Source organism: Rana temporaria, unplaced genomic scaffold (genome assembly GCF_905171775.1).
Source record: "Rana temporaria unplaced genomic scaffold, aRanTem1.1, whole genome shotgun sequence".
Classification (NCBI taxonomy): Eukaryota; Metazoa; Chordata; class Amphibia; order Anura; family Ranidae; genus Rana; species Rana temporaria.
This window is the reverse complement of record NW_024404513.1, coordinates 102,932-128,266: the sequence shown is the minus strand read 5'-3', so window position 1 is coordinate 128,266 and position 25,335 is coordinate 102,932. Positions and strand designations below refer to the sequence as shown.

At 57.5% G+C, this 25,335-nt stretch overlaps 1 protein-coding gene across 1 annotated transcript in view; it reads left to right on the top strand.

The window, feature by feature from the left end:
• Positions 1–25,335, top strand: part of SYMPK (symplekin) — a 90,129-nt gene that overhangs the window by 8,924 nt on the left and 55,870 nt on the right. Inside the window, exons 3-5 of the mRNA XM_040334581.1 lie at positions 2,458–2,597; positions 3,647–3,797; positions 3,879–4,095. Of these exons, the coding sequence (XP_040190515.1) occupies positions 2,458–2,597; positions 3,647–3,797; positions 3,879–4,095 (508 nt within the window). The remainder of the gene's footprint in view (positions 1–2,457; positions 2,598–3,646; positions 3,798–3,878; positions 4,096–25,335) is intronic.

Genomic DNA, 25,335 nt, shown 5'->3' with positions numbered 1-25,335 from the left:
TTCCCGCACTTCACACTGCATGTCCATTATTAAAGCCTAGAACCTTCCCGCACTTCACACTGCATGTCCATTATTAAAGCCTGGAACCTTCCCGCACTTCACACTGCATATCCATTATTAAAGCCTGGAACCTTCCCACACTTCACACTGCATGTCCATTATTAAAGCCTGGAACCTTCCCGCACTTCACACTGCATGTCCATTATTAAAGCCTAGAACCTTCCCGCACTTCACACTGCATGTCCATTATTAAAGCCTGGAACCTTCCCGCACTTCACACTGCATATCCATTATTAAAGCCTGGAACCTTCCCGCACTTCACACTGCATGTCCATTATTAAAGCCTGGAACCTTCCCACACTTCATACTGCATGTCCATTATTAAAGCCTGGAACCTTCCCACACTTCACACTGCATGTCCATTATTAAAGCCTGGAACCTTCCCGCACTTCACACTGCATGTCCATTATTAAAGCCTGGAACCTTCCCACACTTCATACTGCATGTCCATTATTAAAGCCGAGAACCTTCCCGCACTTCACACTGCATGTCCATTATTAAAGCCGAGAACCTTCCCGCACTTCACACTGCATGTCCATTATTAAAGCCTGGAACCTTCCCACACTTCACACTGCATGTCCATTATTAAAGCCTGGAACCTTCCCGCACTTCACACTGCATGTCCGTTATTAAAGCCTGGAACCTTCCCGCACTTCACACTGCATGTCCATTATTAAAGCCTGGAACCTTCCCACACTTCACACTGCATGTCCGTTATTAAAGCCTAGAACCTTCCCGCACTTCACACTGCATGTCCGTTATTAAAGCCTAGAACCTTCCCACACTGCATGTCCATTATTAAAGCCTAGAACCTTCCCACACTTCACACTGCATGTCCGTTATTAAAGCCTAGAACCTTCCCGCACTTCACACTGCATGTCCATTATTAAAGCCTAGAACCTTCCCACACTGCATGTCCATTATTAAAGCCTGGAACCTTCCCGCACTTCACACTGCATGTCCGTTATTAAAGCCGAGAACCTTCCCGCACTTCACACTGCATGTCCGTTATTAAAGCCTAGAACCTTCCCGCACTTCACACTGCATGTCCATTATTAAAGCCTGGAACCTTCCCGCACTTCACACTGCATGTCCATTATTAAAGCCTAGAACCTTCCCGCACTTCACACTGCATGTCCATTATTAAAGCCTGGAACCTTCCCACACTGCATGTCCATTATTAAAGCCTAGAACCTTCCCACACTTCACACTGCATGTCCGTTATTAAAGCCTGGAACCTTCCCGCACTTCACACTGCATGTCCGTTATTAAAGCCGAGAACCTTCCCGCACTTCACACTGCATGTCCGTTATTAAAGCCTGGAACCTTCCCACACTTCACACTGCATGTCCATTATTAAAGCCTGGAACCTTCCCGCACTTCACACTGCATGTCCATTATTAAAGCCTGGAACCTTCCCACACTTCACACTGCATGTCCGTTATTAAAGCCTGGAACCTTCCCACACTTCACACTGCATATCCATTATTAAAGCCTGGAACCTTCCCGCACTTCACACTGCATGTCCGTTATTAAAGCCTGGAACCTTCCCACACTTCACACTGCATGTCCATTATTAAAGCCTGGAACCTTCCCGCACTTCACACTGCATGTCCATTATTAAAGCCTGGAACCTTCCCGCACTTCACACTGCATGTCCATTATTAAAGCCTGGAACCTTCCCGCACTTCACACTGCATGTCCATTATTAAAGCCTGGAACCTTCCCGCACTTCACACTGCATATCCATTATTAAAGCCTAGAACCTTCCCGCACTTCACACTGCATGTCCATTATTAAAGCCTGGAACCTTCCCGCACTTCACACTGCATGTCCGTTATTAACGCCTGGAACCTTCCCGCACTTCACACTGCATGTCCATTATTAAAGCCTGGAACCTTCCCGCACTTCACACTGCATATCCATTATTAAAGCCTGGAACCTTCCCACACTTCACACTGCATGTCCATTATTAAAGCCTGGAACCTTCCTGCACTTCACACTGCATGTCCGTTATTAAAGCCTAGAACCTTCCCACACTGCATGTCCATTATTAAAGCCGAGAAGCATCACTGTTTACATGTGAGATCTCACCTCTGTGTGACGTCACCCCCCCCCCCCCCCCCCCCCCCTAGTCTTCCTTTACTTCCTGCCCCAGTGACTGAAATGCTCACCACAGACAGCAAAATGAACCTGACAGGAAATCCAAACTCTTTATATTGGATTAGATTAGAGAAATCTGTCATCTTCCCTGGTCAAAAGAATTACTATATGCTTCCGGTGTCCTAGGTCTGAGTCGTAGCATTGAAGCCAGAGGACGTAGCATTGAAGCCAGAGGACGTAGTATTTTCAGCAGCCTCAGCATTTCCCATGACTTTTTATTATATCTTCTTGTAGACGCTCCGCTGGCGGATGATGACGATGAGAAGGACACATTACCACATCCTCCATTGCCGGCGCCCAGCGCGCTCTCTGCTACAGACGTCACAGCCGACTTTCTGAACCCGCTGCTGACCCCGGAGAGTGTGGCCAACCTGGTAAGTGTTGTTCTCTGCCGGGGGGGGAGAAGGGCCCAATCTGGAACACTACCAGCACCCTCTTACCAGAGAGTGAGGAGCACGGCGTGCGCCCCCCTCTTTCCAGAGAGTGAGGAGCACGGCGTGCATCCCCCTCTTTCCAGAGAGTGAGGAGCACGGCGTGCGCCCCCCTCTTTCCAGAGAGTGAGGAGCAGGGCGTGCGTCCCCCTCTTTCCAGAGAGTGAGGAGCAGGGCGTGCGTCCCCCTCTTTCCAGAGAGTGAGGAGCAGGGCGTGCGCCCCCCTCTTTCCAGAGAGTGAGGAGCAGGGCGTGCGCCCCCCTCTTTCCAGAGTGAAGAGCAGGGCGTGCGCCCCCCCTCTTTCCAGAGAGTGAGGAGCAGGGCGTGCGCCCCCCTCTTCCCAGAGAGTGAGGAGCAGGGCGTGCGCCCCCCTCTTCCCAGAGAGTGAGGAGCAGGGCGTGCGCCCCCCTCTTCCCAGAGAGTGAGGAGCAGGGCGTGCGCCCCCCTCTTTCCAGAGAGTGAGGAGCAGGGCGTGCGCCCCCCTCTTTCCAGAGAGTGAGGAGCAGGGCGTGCGCCCCCCCTCTTTCCAGAGAGTGAGGAGCAGGGCGTGCGCCCCCCCTCTTTCCAGAGAGTGAGGAGCACGGCGTGCGCCCCCCTCTTTCCAGAGAGTGAGGAGCACGGCGTGCGCCCCCCTCTTTCCAGAGAGTGAGGAGCACGGCGTGCGCCCCCCCTCTTTCCAGAGAGTGAGGAGCAGGGCGTGCGCCCCCCTCTTTCCAGAGAGTGAGGAGCAGGGCGTGCGCCCCCCTCTTTCCAGAGAGTGAGGAGCAGGGCGTGCGCCCCCCTCTTTCCAGAGAGTGAGGAGTACGGCGTGCGCCCCCCTCTTTCCAGAGAGTGAGGAGCAGGGCGTGCGCCCCCCCTCTTTCCAGAGAGTGAGGAGCAGGGCGTGCGCCCCCCTCTTTCCAGAGAGTGAGGAGCAGGGCTGTGCTCGCAGTGCAGGGTTTAGGGGTGTCCCTGGTCTCAGGTTGTGAATCTTGTTCTCTCTCTTTCGGCAGGTCCTCATCAGTATGGTCTACCTTCCGGATACCATGCCGGCCTCCTTCCAGTCCACCTACACTCCAGTGGAGTCTGCTGGCACAGACGCTCAGATAAGACATCTGGCTCGTCTTATGGCCTCACAGATGACTGCGGCTGGCATTGGTCCAGGTGAAACGTCGGTAGATTGCTGAGCGGTAATAGGAATGTGGCCAAGCAATGTCCTAAACATCGTCTTCATCTCCTCTGCAGGTGTGGAAAGGGTGAAGGAGACGCCGGCAGAAGTGGTGGAGGAAGAAAATGTGAAGCCGGAGGGGCTGGTGATCAAACGAAGAGTCTCCACACTTGTCACCACTGGCCAGGCCATCTCTGTGCTGGGCTCTCAGGCTAAGGGCCTAAAGGAGGAAGATGATGGAGCCCCATTGGCCAAGAAAAGACCCGAGCCAATAGTGCCAACCACGCAGATCAGGTACGATGGAGGGAGGGAGGCCCCTTCCACCCAATCAAATTGCAGATCTTGGGAATGTTGGGGTCTCTAGTGGCTCGGGGGGTGTCTGTAGACTGCCAGCAGTAATCATTAATGCCGTATTTATATGGCAGCTTACTAATTATTAGATGTGGTGGCTGCATTGGGTCTCATTTTTCCTGCCAAACTACTTGCTACTGATGGGTGCTTACAGTGATCAGTTTTTATTCATTCATGTAAAATATTCATCCAAAAAGAAGCAAAAACTGCCACTGTAACCGATATTGGAACGTGTGAGCTGGAGTCCCCTCCCCCCACCCCTGCAACTGACACGGCTGCTGTCCAAATGTACCCCCTGTGCTCCTTCATGCAGAGTGGGGTGCGCTAAAGCAGGGGGGCGTGTTACTGGTCAGATCACCAGGTAAAAGCTGAGGGGAAGACTAATGCAGCTGCCACGTCTGATGATTGGTAAGATGCAATATATGAAATATCTCATTTCAGGTTTAATACAGATTTAAATCTGCAGGCGGCTAAATACAAAGTTTTATATAAATGTTCACCGCTCTCCACACCGACCCCCATCTATTCACCCCTCTCCACACCGACCCCCATCTATTCACCGCTCTCCACACCGACCCCCATCTATTCACCCCTCTCCACACCGACCCCCATCTATTCACCCCTCTCCACACACCGACCCCCATCTATTCACCCCCCTCCACACACCGACCCCCATCTATTCACCCCTCTCCACACCGACCCCCATCTATTCACCCCCTCTCCACACACCGACCCCCATCTATTCACCCCTCTCCACACCGACCCCCATCTATTCACCGCTCTCCACACCGACCCCCATCTATTCACCCCTCTCCACACCGACCCCCATCTATTCACCCCTCTCCACACACCGACCCCCCATCTATTCACCCCTCTCCACACACCGACCCCCATCTATTCACCCCTCTCCACACCGACCCCCATCTATTCACCCCTCTCCACACCGACCCCCCATCTATTCACCCCTCTCCACACACCGACCCCCATCTATTCACCCCTCTCCACACACCGACCCCCATCTATTCACCCCTCTCCACACACCGACCCCCATCTATTCACCCCTCTCCACACCGACCCCCATCTATTCACCCCTCTCCACACACCGACCCCCATCTATTCACCCCTCTCCACACACCGACCCCCATCTATTCACCCCTCTCCACACACCGACCCCCATCTATTCACCCCTCTCCACACACCGACCCCCATCTATTCACCCCTCTCCACACACCGACCCCCATCTATTCACCCCTCTCCACACACCGACCCCCATCTATTCACCGCTCTCCACACACCGACCCCCATCTATTCACCCCTCTCCACACACCGACCCCCATCTATTCACCCCTCTCCACACACCGACCCCCATCTATTCACCCCTCTCCACACACCGACCCCCATCTATTCACCCCTCTCCACACACCGACCCCCATCTATTCACCCCTCTCCACACACCGACCCCCATCTATTCACCCCTCTCCACACACCGACCCCCATCTATTCACCCCTCTCCACACACCGACCCCCATCTATTCACCCCTCTCCACACACCGACCCCCATCTATTCACCCCTCTCCACACACCGACCCCCATCTATTCACCGCCGCTCCACACACCGACCCCCATCTATTCACCCCTCTCCCCACACCGACCCCCATCTATTCACCCCTCTCCACACCGACCCCCATCTATTCACCCCTCTCCACACACCGACCCCCATCTATTCACCCCTCTCCACACACCGACCCCCATCTATTCACCCCTCTCCACACACCGACCCCCATCTATTCACCCCTCTCCACACACCGACCCCCATCTATTCACCCCTCTCCACACACCGACCCCCATCTATTCACCCCTCTCCACACACCGACCCCCATCTATTCACCCCTCTCCACACACCGACCCCCATCTATTCACCCCTCTCCACACACCGACCCCCATCTATTCACCCCTCTCCACACACCGACCCCCATCTATTCACCCCTCTCCACACACCGACCCCCATCTATTCACCCCTCTCCACACCGACCCCCATCTATTCACCCCTCTCCACACCGACCCCCATCTATTCACCCCTCTCCACACACCGACCCCCATCTATTCACCCCTCTCCACACACCGACCCCCATCTATTCACCCCTCTCCACACACCGACCCCCATCTATTCACCCCTCTCCACACACCGACCCCCATCTATTCACCACTCTCCACACACCGACCCCCATCTATTCACCCCTCTCCACACACCGACCCCCATCTATTCACCCCTCTCCACACACCGACCCCCATCTATTCACCCCTCTCCACACACCGACCCCCATCTATTCCCCCCCTCTCCACACCGACCCCCATCTATTCACCCCTCTCCACACACCGACCCCCATCTATTCACCCCTCTCCACACACCGACCCCCATCTATTCACCCCTCTCCACACCGACCCCCATCTATTCACCCCTCTCCACACCGACCCCCATCTATTCACCCCTCTCCACACCAGACCCCCATCTATTCACCCCCCTCCACACACCGACCCCCATCTATTCACCCCTCTCCACACCGACCCCCATCTATTCACCCCTCTCCACACACCGACCCCCATCTATTCACCCCTCTCCACACACCGACCCCCATCTATTCACCCCTCTCCACACACCGACCCCCATCTATTCACCCGCTCTCCACACCGACCCCCATCTATTCACCCCTCTCCACACACCGACCCCCATCTATTCACCCCTCTCCACACACCGACCCCCATCTATTCACCCCTCTCACACACCGACCCCCATCTATTCACCCCTCTCCACACACCGACCCCCATCTATTCACCCCTCTCCACACACCGACCCCCATCTATTCACCCCTCTCCACACACCGACCCCCATCTATTCACCCCTCTCCACACACCGACCCCCATCTATTCACCCCTCTCCACACACCGACCCCCATCTATTCACCCCTCTCCACACACCGACCCCCATCTATTCACCCCTCTCCACACACCGACCCCCATCTATTCACCCCTCTCCACACACCGACCCCCATCTATTCACCCCTCTCCACACACCGACCCCCATCTATTCACCCCTCTCCACACACCGACCCCCATCTATTCACCCCTCTCCACACCGACCCCCATCTATTCACCCCTCTCCACACACCGACCCCCATCTATTCACCCCTCTCCACACACCGACCCCCATCTATTCACCCCTCTCCACACACCGACCCCCATCTATTCACCCCTCTCCACACACCGACCCCCATCTATTCACCCCTCTCCACACACCGACCCCCATCTATTCACCCCTCTCCACACACCGACCCCCATCTATTCACCCCTCTCCCACACCGACCCCCATCTATTCACCCCTCTCCACACACCGACCCCCATCTATTCACCCCTCTCCACACCGACCCCCATCTATTCACCCCTCTCCACACACCGACCCCCATCTATTCACCCCTCTCCACACCGACCCCCATCTATTCACCCCTCTCCACACACCGACCCCCATCTATTCACCCCTCTCCACACACCACCCCCATCTATTCACCCCTCTCCACACCGACCCCCATCTATTCACCCCTCTCCACACCGACCCCCATCTATTCACCCCTCTCCACACCGACCCCCATCTATTCACCCCTCTCCACACCGACCCCCATCTATTCACCCCTCTCCACACCGACCCCCATCTATTCACCCCTCTCCACACACCGACCCCCATCTATTCACCCCTCTCCACACACCGACCCCCATCTATTCACCCCTCTCCACACCGACCCCCATCTATTCACCCCTCTCCACACACGACCCCCATCTATTCACCCCTCTCCACACACCGACCCCCATCTATTCACCCCTCTCCACACACCGACCCCCATCTATTCACCCCTCTCCACACACCGACCCCCATCTATTCACCCCTCTCCACACACCGACCCCCATCTATTCACCCCTCTCCACACACCGACCCCCATCTATTCACCCCTCTCCACACACCGACCCCCATCTATTCACCCCTCTCCACACACCGACCCCCATCTATTCACCCTCTCCACACACCGACCCCCATCTATTCACCCCTCTCCACACACCGACCCCCATCTATTCACCCCTCTCCACACACCGACCCCCATCTATTCACCCCTCTCCACACACCGACCCCCATCTATTCACCCCTCTCCACACACCGACCCCCATCTATTCACCCCTCTCCACACACCGACCCCCATCTATTCACCCCTCTCCACACACCGACCCCCATCTATTCACCCCTCTCCACACCGACCCCCCATCTATTCACCCCTCTCCACACACCGACCCCCATCTATTCACCCCTCTCCACACACCGACCCCCATCTATTCACCCCTCTCCACACCGACCCCCCATCTATTCACCCCCCTCTCCACACACCGACCCCCATCTATTCACCCCTCTCCACACACCGACCCCCATCTATTCACCCCTCTCCACACACCGACCCCCATCTATTCACCCCTCTCCACACCGACCCCCATCTATTCACCCCTCTCCACACACCGACCCCCATCTATTCACCCCTCTCCACACACCGACCCCCATCTATTCACCCCTCTCCACACCGACCCCCATCTATTCACCCCTCTCCACACCGACCCCCATCTATTCACCCCTCTCCACACACCGACCCCCATCTATTCACCCCCTCTCCACACACCGACCCCCATCTATTCACCCCCTCTCCACACCGACCCCCATCTATTCACCCCTCTCCACACCGACCCCCATCTATTCACCCCTCTCCACACCGACCCCCATCTATTCACCCCTCTCCACACCGACCCCCATCTATTCACCCCTCTCCACACCGACCCCCATCTATTCACCCCTCTCCACACACCGACCCCCATCTATTCACCCCTCTCCACACACGACCCCCATCTATTCACCCCTCTCCACACCGACCCCCATCTATTCACCCCCCTCCACACCGACCCCATCTATTCACCCCTCTCCACACACCGACCCCCATCTATTCACCCCTCTCCACACACCGACCCCCATCTATTCACCCCTCTCCACACACCGACCCCCATCTATTCACCCCTCTCCACACACCGACCCCCATCTATTCACCCCTCTCCACACACCGACCCCCATCTATTCACCCCCCTCTCCACACACCGACCCCCATCTATTCACCCCTCTCCACACACCGACCCCCATCTATTCACCCCCTCTCCACACACCGACCCCCATCTATTCACCCCTCTCCACACACCGACCCCCATCTATTCACCCCTCTCCACACACCGACCCCCATCTATTCACCCCTCTCCACACCGACCCCCATCTATTCACCCCTCTCCACACACCGACCCCCATCTATTCACCCCTCTCCACACACCGACCCCCATCTATTCACCCCCCTCCACACACCGACCCCCATCTATTCACCCCTCTCCACACACCGACCCCCATCTATTCACCCCTCTCCACACACCGACCCCCATCTATTCACCCCCCTCCACACACCGACCCCCATCTATTCACCCCTCTCCACACACCGACCCCCATCTATTCACCCCCCCTCCACACCGACCCCCATCTATTCACCCCTCTCCACACACCGACCCCCATCTATTCACCCCCTCTCCACACCGACCCCCATCTATTCACCCCTCTCCACACACCGACCCCCATCTATTCACCCCTCTCCACACACCGACCCCCATCTATTCACCCCTCTCCACACCGACCCCCATCTATTCACCCCTCTCCACACACCGACCCCCATCTATTCACCCCTCTCCACACACCGACCCCCATCTATTCACCCCTCTCCACACACCGACCCCCATCTATTCACCCCTCTCCACACACCGACCCCCATCTATTCACCCCTCTCCACACACCGACCCCCATCTATTCACCCCTCTCCACACACCGACCCCCATCTATTCACCCCTCTCCACACACCGACCCCCATCTATTCACCCCTCTCCACACACCGACCCCCATCTATTCACCCCTCTCCACACACCGACCCCCATCTATTCACCCCTCTCCACACCGACCCCCATCTATTCACCGCTCTCCACACCGACCCCCATCTATTCACCCCTCTCCACACACTGACCCCCATCTATTCACCCCCCTCCACACACCGACCCCCATCTATTCACCCCTCTCCACACACCGACCCCCATCTATTCACCCCCTCTCCACACCGACCCCCATCTATTCACCCCTCTCCACACCGACCCCCATCTATTCACCCCTCTCCACACACCGACCCCCATCTATTCACCCCTCTCCACACCGACCCCCATCTATTCACCCCTCTCCACACACGACCCCCATCTATTCACCCCTCTCCACACACCGACCCCCATCTATTCACCCCTCTCCACACCGACCCCCATCTATTCACCCCTCTCCACACCGACCCCCATCTATTCACCCCTCTCCACACCGACCCCCATCTATTCACCCCTCTCCACACACCGACCCCCATCTATTCACCCCTCTCCACACCGACCCCCATCTATTCACCCCTCTCCACACACCGACCCCCATCTATTCACCCCTCTCCACACACCGACCCCCATCTATTCACCCCTCCCCACACCCCACCCCCATCTATTCACCCCCTCTCCACACCGACCCCCATCTATTCACCCCTCTCCACACACCGACCCCCATCTATTCACCCCTCTCCACACACCGACCCCCATCTATTCACCCCCTCTCCACACCGACCCCCATCTATTCACCCCCCTCTCCACACACCGACCCCCATCTATTCACCCCTCTCCACACACCGACCCCCCATCTATTCACCCCTCTCCACACACCGACCCCCATCTATTCACCGCTCTCCACACACCGACCCCCATCTATTCACCCCTCTCCACACACCGACCCCCATCTATTCACCCCTCTCCACACACCGACCCCCATCTATTCACCCCTCTCCACACACCGACCCCCATCTATTCACCCCTCTCCACACCGACCCCCCATCTATTCACCCCTCTCCACACCGACCCCCATCTATTCACCCCATCTATTCACCCCTCTCCACACCGACCCCCATCTATTCACCCCTCTCCACACACCGACCCCCATCTATTCACCCCTCTCCACACCGACCCCCATCTATTCACCGCTCTCCACACACCGACCCCCATCTATTCACCCCTCTCCACACACCGACCCCCATCTATTCACCCCTCTCCACACACCGACCCCCATCTATTCACCCCTCTCCACACACCGACCCCCATCTATTCACCCCTCTCCACACCGACCCCCATCTATTCACCTCTCTCCACACACCGACCCCCATCTATTCACCCCTCTCCACACACCGACCCCCATCTATTCACCCCTCTCCACACACCGACCCCCATCTATTCACCCCTCTCCACACACCGACCCCCATCTATTCACCCCTCTCCACACCGACCCCCATCTATTCCCCCCCTCTCCACACCGACCCCCATCTATTCACCCCTCTCCACACACCGACCCCCATCTATTCACCCCTCTCCACACCGACCCCCATCTATTCACCCCTCTCCACACACCGACCCCCATCTATTCACCCCTCTCCACACACCGACCCCCATCTATTCACCCCTCTCCACACACCGACCCCCATCTATTCACCCCTCTCCACACCGACCCCCATCTATTCACCCCTCTCCACACACCGACCCCCATCTATTCACCCCCTCTCCACACACCGACCCCCATCTATTCACCCCTCTCCACACACCGACCCCCATCTATTCACCCCTCTCCACACCGACCCCCATCTATTCACCCCTCTCCACACCGACCCCCATCTATTCACCCCTCTCCACACCGACCCCCATCTATTCACCCCTCTCCACACACCGACCCCCATCTATTCACCCCTCTCCACACCGACCCCCATCTATTCACCCCTCTCCACACACCGACCCCCATCTATTCACCCCCCCTCCACACACCGACCCCCCATCTATTCACCCCTCTCCACACACCGACCCCCATCTATTCACCCCTCTCCACACACCGACCCCCATCTATTCACCCCCTCTCCACACACCGACCCCCATCTATTCACCCCTCTCCACACACCGACCCCCATCTATTCACCCCCCCTCCACACCGACCCCCATCTATTCACCCCTCTCCACACACCGACCCCCATCTATTCACCGCTCTCCACACACCGACCCCCATCTATTCACCCCTCTCCACACACCGACCCCCATCTATTCACCCCTCTCCACACACCGACCCCCATCTATTCACCGCCTCTCCACACCGACCCCCATCTATTCACCCCTCTCCACACACCGACCCCCATCTATTCACCCCTCTCCACACACCGACCCCCATCTATTCACCGCTCTCCACACACCGACCCCCATCTATTCACCCCTCTCTCCACACACCGACCCCCATCTATTCACCCCTCTCCACACCGACCCCCATCTATTCACCCCTCTCCACACACCGACCCCCATCTATTCACCGCTCTCCACACCGACCCCCATCTATTCACCCCTCTCCACACACCGACCCCCATCTATTCACCCCTCTCCACACCGACCCCCATCTATTCACCCCTCTCCACACACCGACCCCCATCTATTCACCCCTCTCCACACACCGACCCCCATCTATTCACCCCTCTCCACACACCGACCCCCATCTATTCACCCCTCTCCACACCGACCCCCATCTATTCACCCCTCTCCACACCGACCCCCCATCTATTCACCCCCTCCCCCGACCCCCATCTATTCACCCCTCTCCACACACCGACCCCCATCTATTCACCCCTCTCCACACACCGACCCCCATCTATTCACCCCTCTCCACACACCGACCCCCATCTATTCACCCCTCTCCACACACCGACCCCCCATCTATTCACCCCTCTCCACACACCGACCCCCATCTATTCACCCCTCTCCACACACCGACCCCCATCTATTCACCCCTCTCCACACACCGACCCCCATCTATTCACCCCTCTCACACACCGACCCCCATCTATTCACCCCTCTCCACACCGACCCCCATCTATTCACCCCTCTCCACACACCGACCCCCATCTATTCACCCCTCTCCACACCTGACCCCCATCTATTCACCCCTCTCCACACACCGACCCCCATCTATTCACCCCTCTCCACACACCGACCCCCATCTATTCACCCCTCTCCACACACCGACCCCCATCTATTCACCCCTCTCCACACCGACCCCCATCTATTCACCCCTCTCCACACCGACCCCCATCTATTCACCCCTCTCCACACACCGACCCCCATCTATTCACCCCTCTCCACACACCGACCCCCATCTATTCACCCCTCTCCACACACCGACCCCCATCTATTCACCCCTCTCCACACACCGACCCCCATCTATTCACCCCTCTCCACACACGACCCCCATCTATTCACCCCTCTCCACACACCGACCCCCATCTATTCACCCCTCTCCACACACCGACCCCCATCTATTCACCCCTCTCCACACACCGACCCCCATCTATTCACCCCTCTCCACACACCGACCCCCATCTATTCACCCCCTCTCCACACACCGACCCCCATCTATTCACCCCTCTCCACACACCACCCCCCATCTATTCACCCCTCTCCACACACCGACCCCCATCTATTCACCCCTCTCCACACACCGACCCCCATCTATTCACCCCTCTCCACACACCGACCCCCATCTATTCACCCCTCTCCACACACCGACCCCCATCTATTCACCCCTCTCCACACACGACCCCCATCTATTCACCGCTCTCCACACACCGACCCCCATCTATTCACCCCTCTCCACACACCGACCCCCATCTATTCACCCCTCTCCACACACCGACCCCCATCTATTCACCGCTCTCCACACCGACCCCCATCTATTCACCCCTCTCCACACACCGACCCCCATCTATTCACCGCTCTCCACACACCGACCCCCATCTATTCACCCCTCTCCACACACCGACCCCCATCTATTCACCGCTCTCACACACCGACCCCCATCTATTCACCCCTCTCCACACCGACCCCCATCTATTCACCCCTCTCCACACACCGACCCCCATCTATTCACCCCTCTCCACACACCGACCCCCATCTATTCACCCCTCTCCACACACCGACCCCCATCTATTCACCGCTCTCCACACACCGACCCCCATCTATTCACCCCTCTCCACACACCGACCCCCATCTATTCACCGCTCTCCACACACCGACCCCCATCTATTCACCCCTCTCCACACCGACCCCCATCTATTCACCCCTCTCCACACCGACCCCCATCTATTCACCCCTCTCCACACACCGACCCCCATCTATTCACCCCTCTCCACACACCGACCCCCATCTATTCACCCCTCTCCACACACCGACCCCCATCTATTCACCCCTCTCCACACACCGACCCCCATCTATTCACCGCTCTCCACACCGACCCCCATCTATTCACCCCTCTCCACACACCGACCCCCATCTATTCACCCCTCTCCACACACCGACCCCCATCTATTCACCCCTCTCCACACACCGACCCCCATCTATTCACCCCTCTCCACACCTGACCCCCATCTATTCACCCCTCTCCACACACCGACCCCCATCTATTCACCCCCTCTCCACACCGACCCCCATCTATTCACCCCTCTCCACACCGACCCCCATCTATTCACCCCCCTCTCCACACCGACCCCCATCTATTCACCCCTCTCCACACACCGACCCCCATCTATTCACCCCTCTCCACACACCGACCCCCATCTATTCACCCCTCTCCACACACCGACCCCCATCTATTCACCCCTCTCCACACACCGACCCCCATCTATTCACCCCTCTCCACACCGACCCCCATCTATTCACCCCCTCTCCACACACCGACCCCCATCTATTCACCCCTCTCCACACACCGACCCCCATCTATTCACCCCTCTCACACACCGACCCCCATCTATTCACCCCTCTCCACACACCGACCCCCATCTATTCACCCCTCTCCACACACCGACCCCCATCTATTCACCCCTCTCCACACACCGACCCCCATCTATTCACCCCTCTCCACACCGACCCCCATCTATTCACCCCTCTCCACACACCGACCCCCATCTATTCACCCCTCTCCACACACCGACCCCCATCTATTCACCCCTCTCCACACACCGACCCCCATCTATTCACCCCTCTCCACACACCGACCCCCATCTATTCACCCCTCTCCACACACCGACCCCCATCTATTCACCCCTCTCCACACACCGACCCCCATCTATTCACCCCTCTCCACACACGACCCCCATCTATTCACCCCTCTCCACACACCGACCCCCATCTATTCACCCCTCTCCACACCGACCCCCATCTATTCACCCCTCCCCACACCGACCCCCATCTATTCACCCCTCTCCACACCGACCCCCATCTATTCACCCCCTCTCCACACCGACCCCCATCTATTCACCCCTCTCCACACACCGACCCCCATCTATTCACCCCTCTCCACACACCGACCCCCATCTATTCACCCCTCTCCACACACCGACCCCCATCTATTCACCCCTCTCCCCACACCGACCCCCATCTATTCACCCCTCTCCACACACCGACCCCCATCTATTCACCCCTCTCCACACACCGACCCCCATCTATTCACCCCTCTCCACACACCGACCCCCATCTATTCACCCCTCTCCACACACCGACCCCCATCTATTCACCCCTCTCCACACACCGACCCCCATCTATTCACCCCTCTCCACACACCGACCCCCATCTATTCACCCCTCTCCACACACCGACCCCCATCTATTCACCCCTCTCCACACACCGACCCCCATCTATTCACCCCTCTCCACACACCGACCCCCATCTATTCACCCCCTCTCCACACCGACCCCCATCTATTCACCCCTCTCCACACACCGACCCCCATCTATTCACCCCTCTCCACACACCGACCCCCATCTATTCACCCCTCTCCACACACCGACCCCCATCTATTCACCCCTCTCCACACACCGACCCCCATCTATTCACCCCTCTCCACACACCGACCCCCATCTATTCACCCCTCTCCACACACCGACCCCCCATCTATTCACCCCCCTCCACACCGACCCCCATCTATTCACCCCTCTCCACACCGACCCCCATCTATTCACCCCTCTCCACACACCGACCCCCATCTATTCACCCCTCTCCACACACCGACCCCCATCTATTCACCCTCTCCACACCGACCCCATCTATCCCCCCCTCTCCACACCGACCCCCATCTATTCACCCCTCTCCACACACCGACCCCCATCTATTCACCCCTCTCCACACACCGACCCCCATCTATTCACCACCCCTCTCCACACACCGACCCCCATCTATTCACCCCTCTCCACACACCGACCCCCATCTATTCACCCCTCTCCACACCGACCCCCCATCTATTCACCCCTCTCCACACACCGACCCCCATCTATTCACCCCTCTCCACACACCGACCCCCATCTATTCACCCCTCTCCACACACCGACCCCCATCTATTCACCCCTCTCCACACACCGACCCCCATCTATTCACCCCTCTCCACACACCGACCCCCATCTATTCACCCCTCTCCACACACCGACCCCCATCTATTCACCCTATCCACACACCGACCCCCCATCTATTCACCGCTCTCCACACACCGACCCCCATCTATTCACCCCTCTCCACACACCGACCCCCATCTATTCACCCCTCTCCACACACCGACCCCCATCTATTCACCCCTCTCCACACACCGACCCCCATCTATTCACCCCTCTCCACACACCGACCCCCATCTATTCACCCCTCTCCACACCGACCCCCATCTATTCACCCCTCTCCACACACCGACCCCCATCTATTCACCCTCTCCACACACCGACCCCCATCTATTCACCCCTCTCCACACACCGACCCCCATCTATTCACCCCCTCTCCACACACCGACCCCCATCTATTCACCCCTCTCCACACACCGACCCCCATCTATTCACCCCTCTCCACACACCGACCCCCATCTATTCACCCCTCTCCACACACCGACCCCCATCTATTCACCCCTCTCCACACACCGACCCCCATCTATTCACCCCTCTCCACACACCGACCCCCCATCTATTCACCCCTCTCCACACACCGACCCCCATCTATTCACCCCTCTCCACACACCGACCCCCATCTATTCACCCCTCTCCACACACCGACCCCCCATCTATTCACCCCTCTCCACACCGACCCCCCATCTATTCACCCCTCTCCACACACCGACCCCCATCTATTCACCCCTCTCCACACCCCACCCCCATCTATTCACCCCTCTCCACACCGACCCCCCATCTATTCACCCCCCCTCCACACACCGACCCCCATCTATTCACCCCCCTCTCCACACACCGACCCCCATCTATTCACCCCTCTCCACACCGACCCCCATCTATTCACCCCTCTCCACACACCGACCCCCATCTATTCACCCCTCTCCACACACCGACCCCCATCTATTCACCCCTCTCCACACCGACCCCCATCTATTCACCCCTCTCCACACACCGACCCCCATCTATTCACCCCTCTCCACACACCGACCCCCATCTATTCACCCCCTCTCCACACACCGACCCCCATCTATTCACCCCTCTCCACACACCGACCCCCATCTATTCACCCCTCTCCACACACCGACCCCCATCTATTCACCCCTCTCCACACACCGACCCCCATCTATTCACCCCTCTCCACACCAGACCCCCATCTATTCACCCCTCTCCACACCGACCCCCATCTATTCACCCCTCTCCACACACCGACCCCCATCTATTCACCCCTCTCCACACACCGACCCCCATCTATTCACCCCCCCCCCCACACACCGACCCCATCTATTCACCCCCTCTCCACACACCGACCCCCATCTATTCACCCCTCTCCACACCGACCCCCATCTATTCACCCCTCTCCACACCGACCCCCATCTATTCACCCCTCTCCACACACCGACCCCCATCTATTCACCCCTCTCCACACACCGACCCCATCTATTCACCCCTCTCCACACACCGACCCCCATCTATTCCCCCCTCTCCCCACCCGACCCCCATCTATTCACCCCTCTCCACACACCGACCCCCATCTATTCACCCCTCTCCACACACCGACCCCCATCTATTCACCCCTCTCCACACACCGACCCCCATCTATTCACCCCTCTCCACACACCGACCCCCATCTATTCACCCCTCTCCACACCGACCCCCATCTATTCACCGCTCTCCACACCGACCCCCATCTATTCACCCCTCTCCACACACCGACCCCCCATCTATTCACCCCTCTCCACACACCGACCCCCATCTATTCACCCCTCTCCACACACCGACCCCCATCTATTCACCCCCCTCTCCACACACCGACCCCCATCTATTCACCCCTCTCCACACACCGACCCCCATCTATTCACCCCCTCTCCACACCGACCCCCATCTATTCACCCCTCTCCACACACCGACCCCCATCTATTCACCCCTCTCCACACCGACCCCCATCTATTCACCCCTCTCCACACACCGACCCCCATCTATTCACCCCTCTCCACACACCGACCCCCATCTATTCACCCCCCTCTCCACACACTGACCCCCATCTATTCACCCCTCTCCACACACCGACCCCCATCTATTCACCCCTCTCCACACCGACCCCCATCTATTCACCCCCTCTCCACACACTGACCCCCATCTATTCACCCCTCTCCACACACCGACCCCCATCTATTCACCCCTCTCCACACCGACCCCCATCTATTCACCCCTCTCCACACACCGACCCCCATCTATTCACCCCTCTCCACACACCGACCCCCATCTATTCACCCCTCTTCACACCAACCCCCATCTATTCACCCCTCTCCACACCAACCCCCATCTATTCACCCCTCTCCACACACCGACCCCCATCTATTCACCCCTCTTCACACCGACCCCCATCTATTCACCCCTCTCCACACCACCCCCATCTATTCACCCCTCTCCACACACCGACCCCCATCTATTCACCCCTCTCCACACCGACCCCCATCTATTCACCCCTCTCCACACCAACCCCCATCTATTCACCCCTCTCCACACACCGACCCCCATCTATTCACCCCTCTCCACACCGACCCCCATCTATTCACCCCTCTCCACACCAACCCCCATCTATTCACCCCTCTCCACACCAACCCCCATCTATTCACCCCTCTCCACACACCGACCCCCATCTATTCACCCCTCTCCACACACCGACCCCCATCTATTCACCCCTCTCCACACCGACCCCCATCTATTCACCCCCTCTCCACACCGACCCCCCATCTATTCACCCCCTCTCCACACCGACCCCCATCTATTCACCCCCTCTCCACACCGACCCCCATCTATTCACCCCCCTCTCCACACCGACCCCCATCTATTCACCCCTCTCCACACACCGACCCCCATCTATTCACCCCCCTCTCCACACCGACCCCCATCTATTCACCCCCTCTCCACACACCGACCCCCATCTATTCACCCCCTCTCCACACACCGACCCCCATCTATTCACCCCTCTCCACACACCGACCCCCATCTATTCACCCCTCTCCACACACCGACCCCCATCTATTCACCCCTCTCCACACACCGACCCCCATCTATTCACCCCTCTCCACACCGACCCCCATCTATTCACCCCTCTCCACACACCACCCCCCATCTATTCACCCCCTCCACACACCGACCCCCCATCTATTCACCCCTCTCCACACACCGACCCCCATCTATTCACCCCTCTCCACACACCGACCCCCATCTATTCACCCCTCTCCACACACCGACCCCCATCTATTCACCCTCTCCACACACCGACCCCCATCTATTCACCCCTCTCTCCACACCGACCCCCATCTATTCACCCCTCTCCACACACCGACCCCCATCTATTCACCCCCCCTCCACACCGACCCCCATCTATTCACCCCTCTCCACACCCGACCCCCATCTATTCACCCCTCTCCACACACCGACCCCCATCTATTCACCCCTCTCCTCACACCGACCCCCATCTATTCACCCCTCTCCACACACCGACCCCCATCTATTCACCCCTCTCCACACACCGACCCCCATCTATTCACCCCCTCTCCACACACGACCCCCATCTATTCACCCCTCTCCACACACCGACCCCCATCTATTCACCCTCTCCACACACCGACCCCCATCTATTCACCCCTCTCCACACACCGACCCCCATCTATTCACCCCTCTCCACACACCGACCCCCATCTATTCACCCCTCTCCACACACCGACCCCCATCTATTCACCCCTCTCCACACACCGACCCCCATCTATTCACCCCTCTCCACACACCGACCCCCATCTATTCACCCCTCTCCACACACCGACCCCCATCTATTCACCCCTCTCCACACACCGACCCCCATCTATTCACCTCTCTCCACACACCGACCCCCATCTATTCACCCCTCTCCACACACCGACCCCCATCTATTCACCCCTCTCCACACACCACCCCCCATCTATTCACCCCTCTCCACACACCGACCCCCCATCTATTCACCCCTCTCCACACACCGACCCCCATCTATTCACCGCTCTCCACACACCGACCCCCATCTATTCACCCCTCTCCACACACCGACCCCCATCTATTCACCCCTCTCCACACACCGACCCCCATCTATTCACCCCTCTCCACACACCGACCCCCATCTATTCACCCCTCTCCACACCAACCCCCATCTATTCACCCCTCTCCACACACCGACCCCCATCTATTCACCCCTCTTCACACCGACCCCCATCTATTCACCCCTCTCCACACCAACCCCCATCTATTCACCCCTCTCCACACCGACCCCCATCTATTCACCCCTCTCCACACACCGACCCCCATCTATTCACCCCTCTCCACACACCGACCCCCCATCTATTCACCCCTCTCCACACCGACCCCCATCTATTCACCCCTCTTCACACCGACCCCCATCTATTCACCCCTCTCCACACCGACCCCCATCTATTCACCCCTCTCCACACACCGACCCCCATCTATTCACCCCCCTCTCCACACCAACCCCCATCTATTCACCCCTCTCCACACACCGACCCCCCCATCTATTCACCCCTCTCCACACACCGACCCCCATCTATTCACCCCTCTCCACACCGACCCCCATCTATTCACCCCCCCTCTTCACACCGACCCCCATCTATTCACCCCCCTCTCCACACCGACCACCATCTATTCACCCCTCTCCACACCAACCCCCATCTATTCACCCCCCCTCTTCACACCGACCCCCATCTATTCACCCCCCTCTCCACACCGACCACCATCTATTCACCCCTCTCCACACACCGACCCCCATCTATTCACCCCCCTCTCCACACCGACCACCATCTATTCACCCCTCTCCACACACCGACCCCCATCTATTCACCCCCCTCTCCACACCGACCCCCATCTATTCACCCCTCTCCACACACCGACCCCCATCTATTCACCCCTCTCCACACCGACCCCCATTTATTCACCCCCCCTCTTCACACCGACCCCCATCTATTCACCCCCCTCTCCACACCGACCACCATCTATTCACCCCTCTCCACACCAACCCCCATCTATTCACCCCCCCTCTTCACACCGACCCCCATCTATTCACCCCCCTCTCCACACCGACCACCATCTATTCACCCCTCTCCACACACCGACCCCCATCTATTCACCCCCCTCTCCACACCGACCACCATCTATTCACCCCTCTCCACACACCGACCCCCATCTATTCACCCCCCTCTCCACACCGACCCCCATCTATTCACCCCTCTCCACACCGACCCCCATCTATTCACCCCCCCCTCTTCACACACCGACCCCCATCTATTCACCCCCCTCTCCACACCAACCCCCCATCTATTCACCCCTCTCCACACCGACCCCCATCTATTCACCCCCCCCTCTTCACACACCGACCACCATCTATTCACCCCTCTCCACACACCGACCCCCATCTATTCACCCCCCTCTCCACACCGACCACCATCTATTCACCCCTCTCCACACACCGACCCCCATCTATTCACCCCCCTCTCCACACCGACCCCCATCTATTCACCCCTCTCCACACCGACCCCCATCTATTCACCCCCCCCCCTCTTCACACACCGACCCCCATCTATTCACCCCCCTCTCCACACCAACCCCCATCTATTCACCCCTCTCCACACACCGACCCCCATCTATTCACCCCTCTCCACACACCGACCCCCCCCATCTATTCACCCCTCTCCACACACCGACCCCCCCATCTATTCACCCCTCTCCACACACCGACCCCCCCATCTATTCACCCCTCTCCACACACCGACCCCCATCTATTCACCCCTCTCCACACACCGACCCCCATCTATTCACCCCTCTCCACACACCGACCCCCATCTATTCACCCCCCCCTCTTCACACCGACCCCCATCTATTCACCCCCCTCTCCACACCGACCCCCCATCTATTCACCCCTCTCCACACCAACCCCCATCTATTCACCCCCCTCTCCACACCGACCCCCATCTATTCACCCCCCTCCACACCGACCACCATCTATTCACCCCCCTCTCCACACCGACCCCCCCATCTATTCACCCCTCTCCACACACTGACCCCCATCTATTCACCCCTCTCCACACACTGACCCCCATCTATTCACCCCTCTCCACACTGACCCCCCATCTATTCACCCCTCTCCACACACCGACCCCCATCTATTCACCCCTCTCCACACACCGACCCCCATCTATTCACCCCCCTCTCCACACCGACCCCCATCTATTCACCCCCCTCTCCACACCGACCCCCATCTATTCACCCCCCTCTCCACACCGACCCCCATCTATTCACCCCTCTCCACACCGACCCCCATCTATTCACCCCTCTCCACACACCGACCCCCATCTATTCACCCCCCCCCTCTTCACACCGACCCCCATCTATTCACCCCTCTCCACACACCGACCCCCATCTATTCACCCCCCTCTCCACACCGACCCCCATCTATTCACCCATCTCCACACACCGACCCCCATCTATTCACCCTTTTGGACAAAGTCATTATTTTTACAGCCGTTTTGCTAGTAGCTTTTTGGTCACTTCAGGAGTGGCAGTCGTGGTTTATCCATCACAAAACTCGATTTGTTCTTCTAGTAGATCTGGAGTCGCCCCAAGTTTCTCAGTGGATTCACTCGACACACCCGAGCAGTTCTTTTCTGCTGGCCCGCTTCTGACTTGTGGCTCCTGTAGTATAGCAGAGGGATTTCTGGTCCTTTCCTGTGTCCAGAAGACATCACAATTCCCTCTCTGCAGCAGTAAAAGGTGGTCTGCAGGGTCCTAGTACCCTCTGGTCAAACAGTTGCCCCCCCAGTCTGACTCTGCCTTCCTTGGGGCACTCTGCATGCCCTTCGGTCGCACAGATGTTCTATCTATCTAGGGAGGAGTTTCTGCCACCATGTCTTGATTTCAGAAGCAGAATCTCAGGCTTTTTGGAGACCATAGATGGCAGGGGTTACAAAAGTCAGTCTGCCCTCCTGAGTCTCTCTGACTTTGCTTTTCTTATTCACTGCCTGAGGAGGAGGAAGATCCCTCCCCACCCACTTCTGAGGAATCGGATCAGATCTCTTTGGTGGAGATTTCATCCATACCATTGCGACACTTATTGGACACCGAATCTTTTCACCCCAAGAGCTCCAGAAGGGTCCCCACAATTGATCAAACCTGCAATGTCCTAACCTTTCCTCTTGGAGACCATCATGTATGGTGACTGGCCTACCCTCAAAACTATTTCCTCCTCCGAGATAGTTTTTTGCTCAGCAATCTTGTACTGAGCAGAGCTTTTGAAAGAAATGGACCCGGTAGACCCTACTATCTCTTGTCTTAATTGGACCCCTACCATCCCTGCAGAGATTAATCCTGTTGGGATCTAGTACATTTTAAAGTTTAGAGGCAGTCTTTAGGCCTTTGTTCCTTGAGAGGCCCCACCATGCAGTCTGTGGTTGCTTCATGGCTCTTTGGCATACGCTTACTTTCTGGACCAAGCAAATGGAAATCGAATCTCCAGCCATTCTCTCATCCTACTTCTGTACACCAAAAACTCAATGTTTTACCTGAGGCCTTGCAGTTCTGTTTGGTGGATACACTTCGCAAGATCTCAAGGATCAGCCTACTCTCCTTATGCGTCCTTGGCTCAGATCTCCAGGATGGACCTCCTCTCTATTCATATGTGTCTTTGGCTCAGATCTCCTAGCTATGCCTCCTCTCCATCAATAATCCATCCTTGGCTCAGATCTCCAGGATGGGCCTCCTCTCCATTCATATGTGTCTTTGGCTCAGATCTCCTGGCTATGCCTCCTCTCCATCAATAATCCGTCCTTGGCTCAGATCTCCAGGATGGGCCTTCTCTCCATTCATATGTGTCTTTGGCTCAGATCTCCTGGATGGGCCTCCTCTCTATTCATATGTGTCTTTTGGCTCAGATCTCCAGGATGGGCCTCCTCTCCATTCATATGTGTCTTTGGCTCAGATCTCCTGGATGAGCCTCCTCTCTATTCATATGTGTCTTTGGCTCAGATCTCCTGGCTATGCCTCCTCTCCATCAATAATCCGTCCTTGGCTCAGATCTCCAGGATGGGCCTCCTCTCCATTCATATGTGTCTTTGGCTCAGATCTCCAGGATGGGCCTCCTCTCCATTCATATGTGTCCTTGGCTCAGATCTCCAGGATGGGCCTCCTCTCCATCTATGTCCTTGGCTCAGATCTCCTGGCTATGCCTCCTCTCCATCAATAATCCGTCCTTGGCTCAGATCTCCAGGATGGGCCTCCTCTCCATTCATATGCGTCCTTGGCTGAGATGCTGGTCAGCAGAACTCTGTGTGGGAAACATATTGAGGGAGATTGTGTTTGATATCTCCTATGATAACATTTTGGAGATCACGGGGGTAAAAAGGAAGGGTCATGCTTTTGCAGGAGGACCTCCTGAGCCTAGGAAAGATTCCTTTCAGGCCAACGGCTC